We start from the raw sequence: 19,690 nt of genomic DNA on the forward strand, positions 1-19,690 counted from the left end.
GAAGTCTGTAGTTCTTGTTTGTAGAACACAGATATTAGTCAATTACTCATTAAAGCAATGAATCATTCTAAAAAAATAGGTCAACCGGAAGTTGCTAAAAATTACAAATGGTGAAAACCACTAAAATACATATTATTTTTTATTTATTGTATTTTGACTATAAAAAATTATCTTATTAATTTATTTATGAATTAATATATGATTCAGTTGGCGTTAAAATCTATTTCAACATATTTAAATATAACAAAATGAATTTAAAATTTGAAATTTACAAAATTTTAAAAACCCCCGACAAATTTTTCGGCTACGGAACCCTAAACTCGTATTTGAAAAATTTTTAAGAACACTTTCCATTAAATTGCTTTTTTAATTAAAATCTTTTCCAAACTGAGCCGATTTGGATCATCCCCAAGTTTCAGTTCAAAAAATCAGTTACGTGTTCAAAAAATCACCTAATTAGTCCATTTCCGGTTGTCTGTCCGTCTGTCTGTCAACACGATAACTAAAAAACGAAAAGAAATATCAAGATGAAATTTTTACAGCGTACTCAGAACGTAAAAAGTGAGGTCGAGTTCGTAAATGAGCAACATAGGTCAATTGGGTCTTGGGTCCAAAGGATCCATCTTGTAAACCATTAGAGATAGAACAAAAGTGTAAATGTAAAAAATGTTCCTCAATCAAAAATTAAACCACTTTTGTTTGAAACATTTTTTCGTAAACATCAGTGTTTACCCGTCAGGGCGCAAATTCTATAATATGTATTATATGGGAATATCAGTTATGTATGTGTGACATGTATGTATGTGTAATGTGATAGAGTAATCAAAACTGTCTATGCAAGGTATTTCAACAATTATCTCAGTCAATTGTTTGTTTTCACTTGTTTGTACTTAATTACAATATGTTTCAAGAAAATAAAATTTGAGAACAATTTTTAAACTGCCCAATCCTTATTTTGCTTGAATTAAATATTGAGATCGTAGACCCAAGAAGTTATTTACTTGTTATAAGTACACGTTTAATTAAATCCATCAATTTTTTTTACTGTGTAAAAAAATGAAAAAAAAAGTGTCATTTTTCATAATTTTCTGTTAATTATTAAATGAAATCACGAACGAATAGAAATTTGATACTAAACTAACAAGAATTGATTACTTATATAAATTAAACTAATTCCTAATTATATTAAATTATTAAAGTTTAAAAACAATATCTTAATCAGTGTTGTCAACTTAGTAGTTTTACCACTAAAACTAGTGGTTTTTTTCTACTATTTTTCTACCTTTAGTGGCAAATATTTTAAATAATTTTATATTTTAATATCATTTCTGGCAATATTATTGCTCTCTACTTGTTTTTTAGTGGTTTTCTGTCGCCTGTTTAGTGGGCCTTAGAGTTGAAAGTTGGCAACACTGATCTTAATTAGCTAATGTATCATACAAGGTTGGGCCGACTGTCCGTCGCGTCGACGTCAACCATAACCAACTAGCTTTAAGCTCCATATAGAACGGCGTTCAAACAAAAAAACTTTAATCAATAAAACCGCACGAGATATTTTTTATTTGACTGCCAACAAAAATATTACTCACGAACAAAGCATTTCAATAATAAGACATGAAAAAAATATTTTAAATACATATTACAGGTACTTAAAAATATTTTTTTACACCTAAACTAGGTGATGCGGGTGCTGATTGAATTTTTTCCTAATGTAATTAGTTCAGAAGTTGGTACTGTAAAAAAACAAAAGTAGTTTTTACAGCGCCAATGGTCGTTGAATTACTAAAAGGCTATGGGCTACGTAAAATCACGCGCTAGCTGTTGCTCGCCTGTTATAATAATTCAGCTCACATGTCAGAATAAAGCATAGGCTATAATTTATAAAGAGACGAGCAATTACCCGCCCGCTTCGTTGGATGATTTCGAAAACTACTGAATGGATTTTAATGAAACTTTACCAAAATATAGCTCATACATCAGAATAACACATAGGCTATAATAGATATGCAGATAACAGTTACCGCTAGTTTATTTATAAAACTAAAGCATATTAAAATTACAAGTCAACTGTGTTAGCAACGGCAAAACACCCTGGCAATTAGAATATATATTGATAAAAGGACATGAATGACTTTAAAATCAAATATTTATGCAACTGTTATGAGAATGCCCATAAGTAAACTTAGTTAAGGTAGTACGATAGCCAAGGCAATTTTAAATTTAAGGATGAAATTATTTATGCCTTATTTTCAACTTTGATGATGAATTTTGTTATTTCAAATTATTTTCAATTTCTTTGATCATGAATGTAGACGATATCTGCCATGGTTTACGAAATATCGAAATTAAACAAATTTTCGATATTTTGAACATAATTCATCATCAAAATTCGGGCAGCACGTTTTTTTTTTTAAATAATTTATTAAGATTTTAACTTTAATTTAAATAAAAGTAAACAGAATTTGTCCAATTGATACCAAATTTTCGTTTTGTTATAAACAAAGTCACCGGCTTAGCTATTATACCGTCTGGTAATATTTCCCATTAGCAGCGTCCAAACCAACTAGCCTAACAACGAAACATTCCTACAACTCTGAATAACGTACACTTATATACGCGGCTAGAGATGTTATATATACCCATCTAGACGAAAAATAAATTCAATTTAGGACGGTGCGTTAAAAGCACAACACAGGACGTTGTTTTATTTGTACGTCTAGACACGCGTAGAGTGAGATGAGCTTTAACATTTCTAGCCCGTAAAATATATATAATAATAATAAATATCAGATATAGAACCTATATTGCAATATAGGTAAATAGTTCTTACAGATTTTAACATGGAGGTAGCAGTTTCGGGAATAACATATCAAAAATCAGGTAAAATGGGACAGCCAAAACATTCCTAAAATTGAAATTAATCAAAATTGTGGTTAATGAAGCCCATAGGGACTTTTAAAAAAATATATCATTTTGCGATATAATCGTTTGATATAAAAAAAAATGAATAGGCTAAGTATTTTACTATTAAAAAAAAGTTATTTATAACGATAAAGAAAATAGAAGTTATAACTTTAAAAAACTTTTCAAATGTTTACTTCTTATTTGGTTTTAAAAATATTTTAAAAAACAATATGTTGTTTGAGCAAATTCAACTTGTTTTAAACAATTTAAGTTACAATATTCAAATTTTATTACCGGGAAGTAGATCGTGTTATCGAATCAAGGTCTAACATCTGACAAATAAATATCTTGAGAATCAAGTTTTTTTTTTGTATAAACATATTCGTTTATTTTGAATTTGAATTAAAAATATATATTTTTTTCTATTTTTTTCAAAAAAAAAAAAAGTATATCTTAGACAAAAATGTGTAGTGGAACCTAATCGGATTTGAGTATACAGTAAACCATTGAGATAGTTAAACCGTTTTAGTAAAGATTTTGATTAAACTGTAGTTTATGTGGATAATGATAGAGGTTATCTTAAATAAAAATTAACCCCTTTGCTATGAAGGGTGGAACGTGGAAATTATCAAAATTTATAAAAATGACCCTGTATTTTTAAAATGCCTAGGCTAGTAGAAAATTTACAAAAAGTAGATTATTACTTGGCAACTTAAAAATTAAAATCTATTTAAGTACAAGCAAATAAGCTGAAGTAGTCATTAAAGCCGGACAAAGGTCCAAAACTAGGTCGATTAACGGAAAATAAATCTTGGACACTCATTCACAAAGATATGATATAATATGCAATGTTTAGTACTAAACAAAATTTGTATGTCTGAAAAATTTGTTAATGATGGACTCCAACCTCGCTAAACCAGAAAACAAAATATCTCGATAATTCAAATTCTTGTACGGAGCATGTTTCATCATTTACCTCAATAAAACCACACATATCGATATTTAAAAAAAAAATAAGTATCATCGAAAATTAAATTTTTAATTTAAAATTATCAAAAATTTTCACCTAAAAATGTTAGTATTGCTATTTTATCTTTTGTCTCTTTTTGTTAAAACTAATATGCAACATTTTAAATCTATCGATCAAAGATCATAAATTATTTAAATAAAAACGATGCAAATTTTAAATAATTTTGTCAAATCATCAAATAAAAATAATATATAAATTCTAATAATCAATAAAATGTCCTTGGCATAAGTCCATACAAAATATTAAAAACCTTGAAATTAATATACATAATTCAATACAGAGACCCAACCACAAAAAAAAAATTTGAAATTATTTATTTATATTAGGCGTTTATAAATTGAAACAAAAAAAAAATTACACAAAACAAACTGAATAATTTAATTTGAGTCTTTCAGACATAATAAAGATGGCACGTGGATAATAATAAAAATATTATCAAACATTTTCCAAAGAAAAACAACATATTAAAATATTTGATTTATATTAAAAACACAATTTTCTTGGAATCCACATGCAGGTGTTATGTGATTATGATTTAGTTGTTTGTAAATAAAATTTTTACCCAAACAAACATACTAAACAGAGTTGATTACATACACGAGTTCTAATCAACTGACTTACTTGATCAGTAGATATGCCTCAATTATTATTAGCTGAGCTGATTTTCTTTTGTTTGTTTATTTTTGATACTACTAAGCTACTACAAATACACTCAAATTACTTGAAGCTATCGATTATATAACAACAACAAATTATTGAGACTACTAATAATATAATAATTCTAACTCACTATTGAATCATATTGTGCAATTTTGAGAAATAATTACTTACCGTAATTTAATAAAATATATTAAAATCAAAATTCGCGCGTTCAACAGTTACGTATTGAAATCACACATTCTGCAATGTGATCAAAATTGACCATGACTTTCATAACATAACAATCTCATAATAATTTGAAAAATTTTCACACAAAAAACTTCAACTCACTAAAAAAATTAAACTGTATACCGTCAAAATCAAACATAAACAAAAGCAGAATAACACTTTAATATTTTTTTTAACACAAACAATAATAATAAATACAAAAAATAACAATTAATAAAATGTTTTTAATAATTAATTAATATTTATTAAATCACACAATGATAGCAATAATAATATTCACGACTATAGTAAAAGGTCACACGATTAAATTAGCAGATTATTTGGCCAATCAGAGTGCAAATTAATAAAAGAGGTCCAATCGAGTTGTTTGTTGTGATGGAAATAACACAACAACCCCACCTCACAAATATGTAAACTCATGGAACGTCAATTCGTCAACAAAAACACTATAGTGTTTGTTTATTTACAAATATTAAAACAAAAACTTGAATCTATTTATTATTTTGTTTTTTTTTTCGTTTATAAATTATGTAATTGTTTTTATTTGATAGCACCTCACAATTGTTTTAAACACTTGTTTCGGTTATTTTTTATATAATTATATCACTTGAAATGATGCAATATTCTCAATTTGAGTATAATCTTCAAAAATTTGCAGACATTCTTTTTTCGCCATTAATATTTTTTTATTGACGTCATGTTTGTTCGTGTACAGTCGGTAATATTGACACAACCGATTCTACATCTAGCGGGTTGAGACTGAACTAATAATTTGAATTGTTGCGCTACAATTTTTATAGACTTTTATTATTATTTAATAATAATTTCTATTGCAACAATGAATAAAATTTGCTTGATTAGGAAGTTTCAACGTATTAAAGGAGTAATGATGCATATTCAATCAAATATAAATTAACATATATTTTACTTTTAGAGTTACTAATATTATCCTAATTCTGTTCGTAAGAATACGATTCATTAGGCAATTAAATATAAATATTTCTTCTTAATACAATGTGAAAATTATTCCATGGATTTAATTTAATCCCATTACTTTCAGATGCTGCAGGTTTTTTCGATATATAAAGAAAATGTGTCATTTATTAATCTCTAGACAGTTTATTATCTTCTCTAAACACTAAGGCTACCAAACAGTTTTGGAAGCATATAGAAACTTGCAAACACAAAATACTTTTATGTCTGATGTTAACTAGGGCCAGACAATGAGTGAAATACATAATGATTTTTACTTCAGTAGGTGACTTTTTATACACAATCGTAATGAGCTTTGCCTATAAATATTAAATGAATACAAAACATGCCATGGTGACTTGAAATTTCCGAGCTTGAAGATTTTCAATGGTCCCTTGAAAGCTGATCCGTTTGTTTCCTTCGAAATTTCAACCAAGAGCACCTATTTTTATGCGATTCAGGATATAAACATTCAATTTTCAGCGTTGCCATTGTTTTTTCGGGGAAGAATGAATAAATGTGGAAACTTGAAAATTCTAAATGGTTCTATTACCTACACTTGTATTCCAGGTAATATGCGGAAGGGGTCTAATCTGTCAAATCTGTCATTTCGTTATGAGATTCGATTTCGGGAGGAAGAAATTCTTAATCAAGGGTATATTTCAATTTCCCTTAAATTGAAATAAATTCAGAAGGCCTTTTCAACATGCCTGCTTCGCGAAACGTGTACAGATAAGTAGTGATGGACCAATCTGTCACTTTACACTAAGTTTTGTCCACATACATTCAATTAAATGGCAAGTATGTCTCCAAAGTTTTTCCAAAATATCAGTTTCATGAACTTTTGTTCATCATGTTAGGTCATTATTAGGGTAATAAAAACAATTAATTATTTTTTCGAGTAAGAGAACATTTTATTATGTCAAAATGTGAAATTCAGTCACTATTTTTCAATAAGTTAATTCTACGAGGTATAAAAAAAACTTTTCCAAAACTCTGTCCACATCGACCTCTACACCACGATGTATAATGAGCGATTTTCCCGACATTCAGACATTGTCGGTCAAAGGTATGTTTTGAGGCGACGCAAAGTTGAAATATGTTCATTTGTCGCTTCAGAACATGAAGTATTTGGTAGACATTTGAAAACGTATATTCATAGCAAATATCGAGTGCTTTGAAATACCCAGATGCCACGGAAATCGTCGTGCAAAATAGAACAGTATGATTAAAAAATTGAGTGTAAGAGTCTTCATCAAAATTTTTCAATTGGTTGGGAAAGAGACTAGCAAAATTTGATAAAATAATTCGATGATTCAAAAATCGATTCTGTAAATGTTTCAAAATCAAATCGATATACGGTATGTACATTCGAGCGTTGAATTTGTTTGGACGCGAGCCTTGTCTTCGGGAATTTCATGTCGTATTCATCGCAGATTTTGCTCACAGTTTTGAAAATCTTTATGAACTTTTCTTCAGCGTGAGCTCCAAACAGCCTGGACAGCTTACTATTCAGCAGAAATGCGTTTCATAAATGTCTGCATTTACAAGACGATATTTCCAGTTCAATTTTTTTATTTTTTTCTCAATGGGGAGGGGGGGTGATAAAAAGAACTCAGAAATAATAATGCTCAAAATATTTAAAGATATATTTTTATTTATTTTAAATCATGTACATTATGAATCGGCTATGGAAATCTCATAATTTGGCTTTCTTGAAAAATGTTCAAAGTTAAAACAATGCTAGCTGCAACTATATGTTTGAATTAATATTTAGGCCATTGTTGAAAAAACTATTGTGATTTTATTATTTGATTGTAAACAAAAAAATTTCTTTAGGATTGTTTATATTTTTGTTTTTTCTATGAATATGAAAAATTGCTTTATAAAATTTTCAAATCGATGTATGCAGCTTCTTCTTTTTAACAAGTAATTTATTTTTATTTAAAAAATATTTTCTATTCATCTAAAAAAGGTATGTAGTCAATTTTCATTTTACAGTAATTTATTTATTTTATTTATTTTTGCAAAATATCACAAATTTAAATTTTCGTATCCATTTATTTCCACTTAATTATTTTATTTATGAAAACTTTACGTTAATATACTTGGATATCATGAAACTACTGTTTTATTTTTCATAAGATTCATATTATTTTATTTAGTTATATGGTTCCAAGAGCCTTGGTATGAAAAATACCCTATTCGTTGAGTACAGAACTGATGTACCAGCTTCACACTAAACAAAATTATTCCCATTTATGGAAAAATATAGGCAATATTATCACATAAATGTTAGAACTTTTTTGTAACAACTCATATTTAGAATATTTTAATTGACAAATATATTTTATTGATTTTTTCATCAGTAATAATTACATTTAAAAATATAATCATTTGGAAAAAATTATTTAAAACTGCATTTAAATAATAAACTACTAATTAATCATAAAATATAATAGATTATTATTGAAATATATAGTATTGTTGATTTTTCTATCTATAACTATAGTAAGTTATAAATAATCCTGTGAGGTGACAGAAAGGCTCAGCATTAGGCGTAATATTAGAAACAAATTGTGTTTTTTTATTATTTTGATAACTTATAACTACTTGCCTAGCCTAGTCATTTAAATTGAGTTCCACTTTCTGCCACCTGGCGCTAAAACTACACACTGTCAATATGGCGTCGGCAAAATCAATATTGTTGGTGTTTTTCTCAGTTTGATTGTTAAATATTTTAACGACAGATTAGCAGAGCCTAAAATGAGTAACTTTTTTCTGCAGCAATTTTTGTTAATGAAAAATAAACATTAACGTTAAACTATATTACAGGCAAGCTCGTTCCCACACAATTTTTATGGATTGCTATTGGTACAGTATGTATTTGAACATTTTGGCGAATTTTCTATCCCCCAAATTAAGATTTAATTAAAATAATCTCTTATGAAAGAAGTAAAAGCTAACAGTGAAGTTACTCATACTTGTTGACACACAAAAACGGATTATTATTCCCAAATTCTATCATGTTTCCATACTGAAGCTTGCACCCTCGCTGATATCTGATCATTGAGTATTAGTGCAGTCTTCAATCAAAAAACTCGCCGGTGAGAGCGAAAAAGGGATGAAATCTTATTCTTTAAGAGGATGCTATACTACCACAGTTACAAAAGCAGTTTTATTATATAGCCATAGAACCGTGAAAGCTCTCACTTTCCCCCAAAAAATAGACTGAAGTTTAAAAAACAGTTGTCTACCCCCCATCAGCGAATTAAACGTGTTTGGAAGCCCATTAGTTTTTACATTAAGGCAATATTATTGCCGATAATATATGGTAAAAAAAAAATAGAATGCTTAAACTAAAAGTTATTTTAGCAACTTTTACTCAAATGGCTCTTGGACCCAGAACTTTTATAAAATATATTTTCAAGGAAGGTGCTCCATTCATTGCGGCTACATTTTCAAGGCTTATATTCACACTCACTATCACATTGAATCAAAACGATCCCGACATTCAAAAATTCAATTTAGTAAAAAAATTGTGTTTTAAAAATATTGATATTTATCCTGCCAGCAGGTTATTATTTCGAGTAGTTTCTGTTCATTGAATATCCATGCGATATTAACATATTTCTAAAATTAAAAAATAAGGACAATTTTTCTGTATTCAAATAGAAACTATTTTTTGAAAGCATTTTAAAATTATGGTATGATGTATGCCATCAAAAGGTATTAAGGAACAAACTAAACTAGTTTTGCTTTTTAGCTTCCAATTTTTTTTTTTACAATTTATTATGAAAATTCATTCTACTAATTTTATTTATAAATATTTTGTTTTAAATGGCAATTTTTTATTTAAACCAATATCTGCCAAATATTCGAAATTTTATCTTATTATTTAAAAATTCTGCAATTTACGTAGTAATTGAGTGGTATTTTGTACATAAAGGTATCCGTCAGGGCTAGGTGGTTCCTGAGTGGACGGAATATTTTTTTATGCAGAATCTTAAAGGGATTTTTTTCAATTAAGCGATGTAATTAAGAACATACCGTACTTTCCAAATTTTTGTCAATAAATAACATTTTTTGGATTTAAAGTAGAAAAAAAAATTATTTACCAATTAAAATTTGATACGGACTAGTTATAATATGAATACAATAAAAATAATCGAGATTACTCGAAAAATTAGTACAAAATCTTTAAATTGGTAAAAGTAAAAAAACTCCAATTATCCAATTATGATATTTTTCTATGTGTTAATGTAAATGGCTCTAGACTTGCGTCTTAAAATGGTGATTTTAAGTTAATGTTGGAAATTCTTTTGAAATTTTGTGTCCTTGGGACCGAAGTGCTCAGTGGCTATTGCTTCATTGAGCATTTTATTTGTATCACTTACCCTGCAAGGAGTGATTTTTTGTTTCTGCGATTATGCCAGTTTTCGATGATTGTAGGATTACATGTTGGTTCATTTTACCATAGGTCTCATTTGTTTGAGCAGTGATCAATTATTCAAATGGAAAACATTTCTACGCATTGATCCATAATCTTCGAAGCAAATTTTCTAAACTTATTAACGAAAAGCAGTAGCTATTCTTCTTTCTTTTCATCAAGCAGTCGATTCGCTGCCAAGTTTCCTCTTATTGGAAATTAACCAAGCGATTCAAGCCCCCTGGCTCTGATTGGGCGGCACTGATCGCTTAACTATAGTCATACTTGTGGTCCCGTATAAATCCATAAATTTAATGTTTTTACTTCCCGACCGTCAAACTTAAAAAACTCAATCAATATTCAAAGCTATGTCTGAATTTTTGAGTTTACTCGTTATTCTAGTTGAGTTTACTCGTTATAATTTCTCTGACCGAAAAAATTTTCCCACAGAAAGAACGAAAGAGGCTTCCTGGCTGAATTCTTTCCCGGACTGTTTAGGAAGAGGTTGGTTTTAGTTATAGCTTGTCTCAAATGGGACGAGGAATGTAAGAAGTAGTTGTAAATTATTTCGGTTACAGACCATGATTTACCAGTATCGAATATGCAATCCTAGAGTACATAAAAGTAGTGGACTTTGGCAGATTAAAACAAGTAGGTATGGACTTCGGCAGAATATAATAATCTTGTGGACCATTTATGCTCGCGTTTAAGACATTCCCGTGGGCAATCCTTTCGCTTAGTATAATAATTTATAGGATCTTTCAGTTTGTGCTCTTTCACCGTAATGCCCTTTTGTTAAGTAATATTATTAGTTTGTAGGGTAATGATTCTGGACTAAAGTTTTCAGATTAAAATTATTATTTTTATTTTATTACATTAAGACTAATATAATTTTTAGCAGATAAAATGGTAATTTTATTAAAAGTTATTGCATGTCAGAAATTGTTCTTATAATATTTCATAATAATGTCTTTATTTAAAATCGTTTAATGGAAGCTATCACGTCAAATTTTGGAAACATTTTTTTTTTTTTAACATTTATGTAGAGATTTATTTTCGAAAATAGTTACAAATATAAATTCTATTTATACTTTTTTTTTGTTTCATTTTATTTTTTAGAATATAATCACAAAAATATTATATTTTTTTGGCTTAGAATTTATGTTCTAATTTCCATCGAATTTAGTGTTATTACATATAAATTACATACAATGTAAAAATTAGGTTTTAATACAAAAAATTTTAATGCTAGATTTTATGGAAGTTTCCGTTAATTAAGCAATTTAATTTTTAAATTGATTAGACTAAGCCAAAATCAGTTTGGTCCACAAAAACTAAATTTTGATTTGTGAAAGAGATCTCTCTTTTGTGTTAAACTATTTCGTGCTTATTGCAATTGTTTTAAATATTAGGAACGGTGACCAAAAAAATTGTTCCGTTTTTAAAAAGAATGTAACTTTAAAGAAAGATAGTGCATATAATGAAGTCAATCATTTTCTGATTTCAAATGCGTACATCACTTCCTATCTTTAGGAATTTCATCGACTATCACTTTAAATAATAATCAATTAGTCTCACAAACTTTTCCCCGGTGTTCCCCGAAGCTTAGACTCCGTTTCTACGCATACTTGATGGATGCGATTTTTTCCGAAGATTTGATTTGACTTTTATAATAAGTTCCCATTATTTGCCAAGTAATTTTTTACAAAAGTTTTTCCTTAAACAGATGTAGTCTATCATCTTGGTTTTAATAAAATTGGATTTTCCCCTACTTTTTTCCTATTTAAAGTTTTTCATCATTTTCTTCGATTTTAAAGTGTTGCAAATAAATTGGATAGGTGTTTTTCGTTAATTGCGAACGAATTTTATTCAAGTAATTTTATATTTTAACTAAATATTTCGAACGCCCCATCAAAATCTCGAGGAATCGTGAAGTACGATCAGTGCTGTAAAACAATTTTGTTTAAAATCAAGTACTCAGTGGAACAAGTTTTTTATCAACTTTAAATTTGTTTTGCCTTATTCAAAGAGACTTGACTTTCAAAATTATTTTAAATTACATTTCGGTATGTTTTTCATAATTTTTCGCTTAAAAATGAAAATAGTTAAGATAATTCGAAGAAACCAACTCCAATATCTCTAAATTTAAGATCTACAACACCTGCGTGTGATTTGTATAAATCATTTTCTTGCACAAATAAGATTTTGCCGGCAATGAATTCCTGAGAAAAGTAAAAACACAAACTCTATGGGATTATGACTGAATTTGATTCGCTCTCGCATTAAGGTCTTACAGGGTTATGTAGACAAGTGATTGGAGTCACTACATGTATTCCTTATAGAAAGTTTTATCCTATATAAAAACGGAATCATTTTTTGCGGTCGCCGCATTGGATAGAATGAAAATCATTTTCTAAGTTTTGCTCAATGTTCCATATGTAGGCCATTCTAAGTTAAAAAAGGTGTTAACTGTTTATGTTAGAAAATCATAATTTTGATCTGTTAAATTTCTAAGTGTTGTAGAATTCTAGAAAGTATTGAGGATTTTTGAATAAATATGATATGTATATTATGAATAGTAGTAATTCGTGTTTAAATCCCTACATAAATAGAGCGCATTGAAAGAGAAATATTAGAGAAAAAATCGAAATCGCGCGAGCATAGAGCGGTGTCGCGCACATAACGCGTGTGCGTGAATCGCATAGCGCGTACTCACGTTTCGCGAGTCGAGCGTGTTTGGAACGAACGTGCGTGGAAGAGGACATTTTTTCCGTGATGATAAAACATCTTGGGTCATTATCATGTTTTTTTAATTATTGTTTGTTAGTTCACCATTTGTTTCGCCTCCTCCAGGCGATTCATTTGCGTCACCATTTTCGCTGTGCGGCCGTAAAATTGCACGTACTGTTTCATAATTTTTTTTAAAACCTAATTTTGTATATAAACTTTTAGATGCATCATTTTCTGGCCTGATTACCACAAACGGTAAATATCCACGATCTGTTACTATTTTAGTCAGGTACTGAGCTAGATATATTCCATATCCTTTTCGTCGAAATTCTGGTTTTGTCTGCATTGAAAACATAGCACCATAATATGATTGCACCATCCATGCAGCTAATTCACCAGATGATGAGAATACACCGTATGCTGGAAGTTGTTTTATTAATTTTTCAAATACTTCAACGCATTCCATGTCATTTGCTGGATATAAATCATGTATTGTTTGAGCATTTTCTGCTGTTAATTGTCTTAATTCAACATCCGGTGGTAATCTACAACAAAAATTTAATTTTAAAATAATTTTATTATATAATAATTAAATTTTATCAAGGGTATCAGAGAGACTTTTTTCAAGTTCGCGATCTCAATTGTAAAGATTTTAACAAACTTCAAAGCAAGTCTTATGAAGACGTCAAGTCTCCAAATTATAGATGGTGAGACTAAGACCAAGACTCAAAATCTTGACCTAACCTTGGTTTTGGATTTGCACGCTTATATTTGATCTTGCATCAAGACTCGTGAAAACTTTTACTAACTTGTAAAAAATTTTACAGATTTATTTATTATTTTGTTGAAGTCATCCCCTTGGTTTTTTGATTTTCGATGGACAGTATCGCTAATCGTCAACAAAAATTTAGCCTTCCACTTATATAATTTAAATTTTTAGATTTCAAGGTTAACACCGTAAATAGTTATTTGTTTGTCCTTGTAAATTTGATCGAAATGAAATTGTAGGGTAAAATAATTGGTAAAAGGAATTCGTAAGATTCTCGCAAGAGTTTTGCGATAACTGAGAACATTGTATAAGTCTTGGTCTAGGTAGTGCATTCTGGATCTTGCTATCGTAAGTGCAGTTTTGATCATGCATCAAATTGATCTGGCAATAAAAATATAAAGTATCCTAAACTTCAGACCGAGACTTTTTTAGTGCTAGGGAATGTCTTCAGGTAAATCACTCTTCTTGTATGCTGAAATTAATTCCAAAACCAGATGATGGTGGAATTTGATTGGATTTATACCACCCTTTCCTAAACCCCAAATACAATTATTCCCAAGATATTCTCATACGTAACAATCGTATAATCAAACCAAAATTGTATGTTATTTAATATGGCATGCATATAACAACATTGATTATATAATTAGCATTTAGAACAAGAAATAATCGAACTTGAAGCAACATTTTTTTAATGTTAAAATAACAATACACAATTTTCATTCTGCATGTTTGAAATAATTTCATAATATTTGGTTTTGTACTACAATTGGTTTAAAAGTTCATTTGGATTTACAGTCGAACCTCAATAATTTTTTACCTTTAAACGTCTAATTTTTCACAATAAAAATATAGATAAAACAATTTAAAAAAAATTTCTTTAAGAGCCGTAGAAAACTTCTGTAAGCTGAAATTCGATTTGTTTTGCCTACGAAAGTCATTTAGTCGACAATCTCAAGAATTTTAATATTTATGCTTCGCCATGTGATTCGGATTATCGAGGTTTGACTATATTATAAATATTATAATATATTCATTGTATTTGAAAATATTATAATACAGCTTTTTGATATATTAGATATTTAAGTAGGATAAACACGCAATCACGTGATTTAGGTAACATTTTTAAAGAGAACAACAACAGTTAGCAAACACTTCAAAAACGTGGTGAAGTGTTGGGGAAAGTGAATGCCAGGTGCACGATATCGACAATGTTTTTAGGTAACACAATCAAACACGATTTATTTGGATTCTTTAACAAGTTTTTTTAATAGCAAAATCCCGTACACTGCTGTACATTAAGGCTAAATTCTTATCGGAAAGTGAACGCGGAGCCGATACCTACATTATTAGCAATTTTTTTTACAGATAATAGCTACTAAGGCAGGCTTTTAAGATTGATTTTTTTATATTTACACCCCTTAGAATTTCAAGCAGTATCTCGGAAATTATACTTCAAATGGTAAAATAATTCGGTTCGTTTTCGGGTACTACTCATTTCCATTTAAAACGATTTTATACAATTTTCTCTTTGCAAAAATTTAAAAATCGCAGAAAATTGTTGGTGTCTTCATTTGATAAAATTCGATAAGTATATAAGACAATTTTTTACCCAAACAGTATTTTCTACGGGATATTATTTTTTTGAGATTTTCTTTTTCTTATATTCTTTAACAGTAGAGGCAAAACAATTTCTTGAACGCTTTTTAAGTGTAGTATAATGAATCCTGATAGTCTAAGGGACGGTATAAAGTCTATCTTCACCATATGAGACATATTTTTTATGAAATTTTATTGACGACAAACTTATTTTTCATTTAATTTATTTTAATAAATTTTTCCATGAAAATTTTTTACAGGGAAGCCTTTACCATTTTTTTAATTAAATTATATTTCTTTTGATACCAATTTCAATTGTTCAACAGATCGACAGAGAACAGCTCTACACCGATCTGTTAACCAATCGAAATTGGTATCAGAAGAAAGATAAAATAATGGTATAAACTTGCCTGCAAAAAACCGTTGATGACGGAAGAAATTGATTAAAATTAATTTAATCAAAAATAGCCAATGAACTCTTTTCGATAGAAAACTATGATAGGCGTCTTTATCAATCAATAAATTTTCATAAATAATATGTCTCACATGGTTATCAGATGGATGAAGTTCGACTTTATAGTATAAGGCTTATATGGACTTCTGTACTTTAATCTCCCCGATTTCTATAAAAGCTCTCGGCCAATCATATTCCCTGATACTTAACACCTCATTTTTCTCGCAATCAGCCTGTTGAAAAAAATCCTTAAAAAATGATTGCGATATACATATTTATTGCGATAAAAAGTTTTATTCATTTTTAATCAAAATCAATTTGAAATAGAGTCACTTGATTCCAGCAAATATTTAAAAAATAAATGAATCGAATGAATTTTCTAAAATGAAAAATTTTATTAAATTATATAGACTTTTCGAACTTACTGATCAAAATTTAATTCTGCTGGAGGTTCTTCACAAACATATATATCTCCGGAAACTTTTTCTAAAGTCCCACGTTTTGAATAAAATTCTTCTATACGTTCCATAATTAATTTGTGCGTAAAATTTAAATATATTGGTTTTGACCAATCAATAAGTATGTCTTCTTCTTCTAACAGTTGCAAATTGTCTAATTGATCACATGGACAGAACACACTAAAACTTTCATATATATTACTGTTCGGCTGAAACAAAAAGAAAATGCCTTCAATTTATATTCCAAAAATACAATGTTTTATTTGTGATATTATTGGTAACGAGATGTGTGTTAATGAAAGAAGATTAAACAGATACGAAGTTTTTCTAGTTTTTCTGGTAGAAAGCTACTTAATTAAGGGAAAATAATCTAACTAAGGGCATTTTTGAGGGATCCAATATAAAAATCGGAATTTCTCGGTTTATATTATTAAACCTTCTCATGGCTCCGATTTGGCTGTTAGCCTTGTTCGCATTTTAAGAATATAAAAATAGCATACAAGTTTTTATGCTATCGTGTCTATATTATAATACTTCAATTGTGATAAAATTCTCTTGAACGAAGCAGCAGTAAAATTTTTCAGTTGTTTAAGAGAGAATTCTAATTTTTCAGTTTAACAGACGAAGCGCAAAATCAGGGAAGAAATTTTGCAGCACCTTAGCAGCCCAAAAAATCTTCGTTTACATATTTTTTGGTCAGCTATAATAATTGTTTATCCATAGGTTAATAATAGTTACACAGATAAATTTTGAATAAAATGAGGCAAATCTTTTGAGCTTATAAAATTTCGAAAAGATGAATGATTAGAAAAATACATCGAAATGTCTTATTATTAAATTTCTTCGGCTTTTCCTCGATCTGCATTTATCTTTAAGATGTGAAAACAAAAAACTTGGTGGTAATGATCTCTGGTTCTATTTCTGTTTGAACCCACTTTTAAATAAAGATTCGAATGTTTGTAATTTTAAAATTATTTTTTTACTTTGCCATGAAATGTAAATAATTATGTTAATGAGTGAAAAAGTCTCGAAAACAAAATATAGTTACTAGCTTTGTGAAGTGTCGTATCCGATTATCTGTTTTTTTAACATCACCACTCGCGCTAGTAGTGTCGCATTTACAACTGCTGTTGCTTGTAGGCGGATTTTTGTTGGATGTCTTCTGGGGATTGAAGTCCTTATAAATTGAAAAAGGGGACAATTTTTTAATTAAAAAAACTATTAAATAATGACTAATTTAATCAAAATAAATCATTTTTTATTTAATATTACTTTATACAACACATTAATTAATCTTGATAAAGTAATTTTCTTTTCAATTTTATTAATAAATATTTTATTCTTCATTTTAATTGGAACTTTGTATTTTCTCTTTGAAAATTCGTCCAAGACCACATCATTATTCAAATCTTTTACTAGATCTCTTTGAATAGATACTCAATTTGAAAATGATCCTTCGCTTGTACAATTTTTTGTCATCATAACCAATTATATTTTTAATAAGATTTCAACATTATGAAAACTACATTTATATTTCGTGGAAATGCGTAAAAACTATCACAGACAAAAGGGAAACTCCACCTAGACACAAATATAATTTAATAAATTTTACTGTTGAACAGAAACTAGGAGTTTTGGTGAATGAAGGGAAATATCTATATTAACACAGCACTTGGTACACAATATTTAGTATAAGAAGTTGCGTGGTAAATTCGAGTTAAAAATAACACATTATTTGACTACAAAGCATGTATACTATAACCGCCCATATCGTCCAAAACATTTTTAAGACACCTTAAGTGATTTGATACATGTTTTATTTAATTACTGTAATAATACCTGTCGCGGTGAAAGCATTGGGAAAACTGTCTGGCAATTATATTCTAATTTATACTGAAAGGACATGGAAATGCTTTTAAAAAGCTTGCTTTAAAATGATTTTAAAATTGCAACTTTTTTCTAGAATGTGAACTAACGCACGTAGCCGCTCTCCGATACTAGGCGTACTACATCTCTACTTAATTTCAATAAGAAAAAATATCCAAAATACTGCCGTCCTGAAATCCACTTTTTTGTAACTGATATACCATAAATTTTTTGAGTACTGTGTCATAAAAGTTATCCCTAAACTATTTCTGACGAAACAAAGAACATTTTCAACAAAAGTGTTGTAATCTGTTGTTAGTGTTAAAAGAAAAAGGTTTATACCTTTTTGGAATGAAACTTTGAATGAACGTGTAAATACCATAAGACAGAAGTGATTAATGAATTGTTAGGATCTGTCAAAAGTAATTCTCATAAATCAACATTCAATTTAAAGTTTTATGTATCAATAAAACATGGTGCAAAATATTATACGTTACATATAGCTTTTAATACTACATGTATGTAATAATGTCTCTTACAATCTTTAATTACATAATTTCATCTAGTAATCCATAGATAATCTTATTTGGTTAGTTAGATCTGGCCCATCTCCATCAGTTTTTGAAGGACTCAAATAACGTCAAGTTTAGTTAAATGAATATAAAATAAATAGAAAATGCATTAATTGCTGTTTTTTCATTTCGAACGTTAGCGGTAATTTATTACAATAACATTGAAATGGTAATAAGCTTTTAGCCTATTGTCCAGAACCCTTGAATGTCGATAAAAGATGCAGAAATGTGTCTCATATTTTTTAGATATGCGCCCAATCGTTTTAGAACTAACATTTCGGAGGCTTACCATTTTTCACAGAAGATTCCTACCTCTTCCAAAATTTGCATAAGTATAACCAAAACACTTTGTAGATTGGTTAAAAACCAGTCTTACATTTAGGTTCAACGTCTGGAAGGTTTATTCTTTGACTGCAAATCCCCTCCGAAAGAGTAATTTACGGCAGGCTTAGAATATTTGTAAAAATACCACCTCTTACGTTTTAATCCAACTACTCAGAGGCTTATCCTTTGGTATGAAATCCTCTCCAAATTTATCGAACATATAGCCAAAATCTTCTTATATAGCCGAAACCTACAGATATAGTCAAAATCAAGATATAAATATCTAAATCTTGGCAGGTTTTGAATGTGTACATCAAAAATTGTTTATATGCGAATTATTTGTAGCTAACCCTCATATCTGTTGCGTCAAATTCACGAAAATATAATGATACAGTCAGTTGAAAGTGGACGAAATTTTGTACCGATGAGGTATTTAAAATTTAAGATTAAGTCATCATTCACTATCGTGTACCTACTTAAAATATAGTTAAAAATTAATGACTATAAATGCGAAGTACACGTTCCAAGAAAATTTTTATTATGTTGTAAAATTGTATTAGAACAGTAGAAATAGATCAGTAAAAGTGAGAAGAAAAAAAATTAATCGAACCGACAGCAGCTATTCGGATTAAAACTTCGGCTGAAAACAGTTTTTCGCGATTTTTGACTAAACTTGCATCCTATGTTCAAAAAAG

At 28.8% G+C, this 19,690-nt stretch overlaps 2 protein-coding genes across 3 annotated transcripts in view; both read right to left on the reverse strand.

Moving 5' to 3' along the window:
* Positions 1-4,908, reverse strand: part of LOC123298338 (protein CREBRF homolog) — a 38,411-nt gene extending 33,503 nt beyond the window's left edge. For both annotated transcript variants that reach the window (XM_044880314.1, XM_044880316.1), the window contains exon 1: positions 4,766-4,908. The gene's annotated coding sequence lies outside the window, so the exon portion shown is untranslated. The remainder of the gene's footprint in view (positions 1-4,765) is intronic.
* A 6,545-nt stretch (positions 4,909-11,453) lies between these two features.
* Positions 11,454-19,690, reverse strand: part of LOC123297607 (glycine N-acyltransferase) — an 86,384-nt gene continuing 78,147 nt past the window's right edge. The window contains exons 4-5 of the mRNA XM_044879347.1: positions 16,201-16,442; positions 11,454-13,498 (exon numbers count right to left, since the gene is read on the reverse strand). Coding sequence (XP_044735282.1) covers positions 13,033-13,498; positions 16,201-16,442 — 708 coding nt within the window. The 3' untranslated portion in view covers positions 11,454-13,032. The remainder of the gene's footprint in view (positions 13,499-16,200; positions 16,443-19,690) is intronic.

This window comes from Chrysoperla carnea, chromosome 4, assembly GCF_905475395.1.
Source record: "Chrysoperla carnea chromosome 4, inChrCarn1.1, whole genome shotgun sequence".
Classification (NCBI taxonomy): Eukaryota; Metazoa; Arthropoda; class Insecta; order Neuroptera; family Chrysopidae; genus Chrysoperla; species Chrysoperla carnea.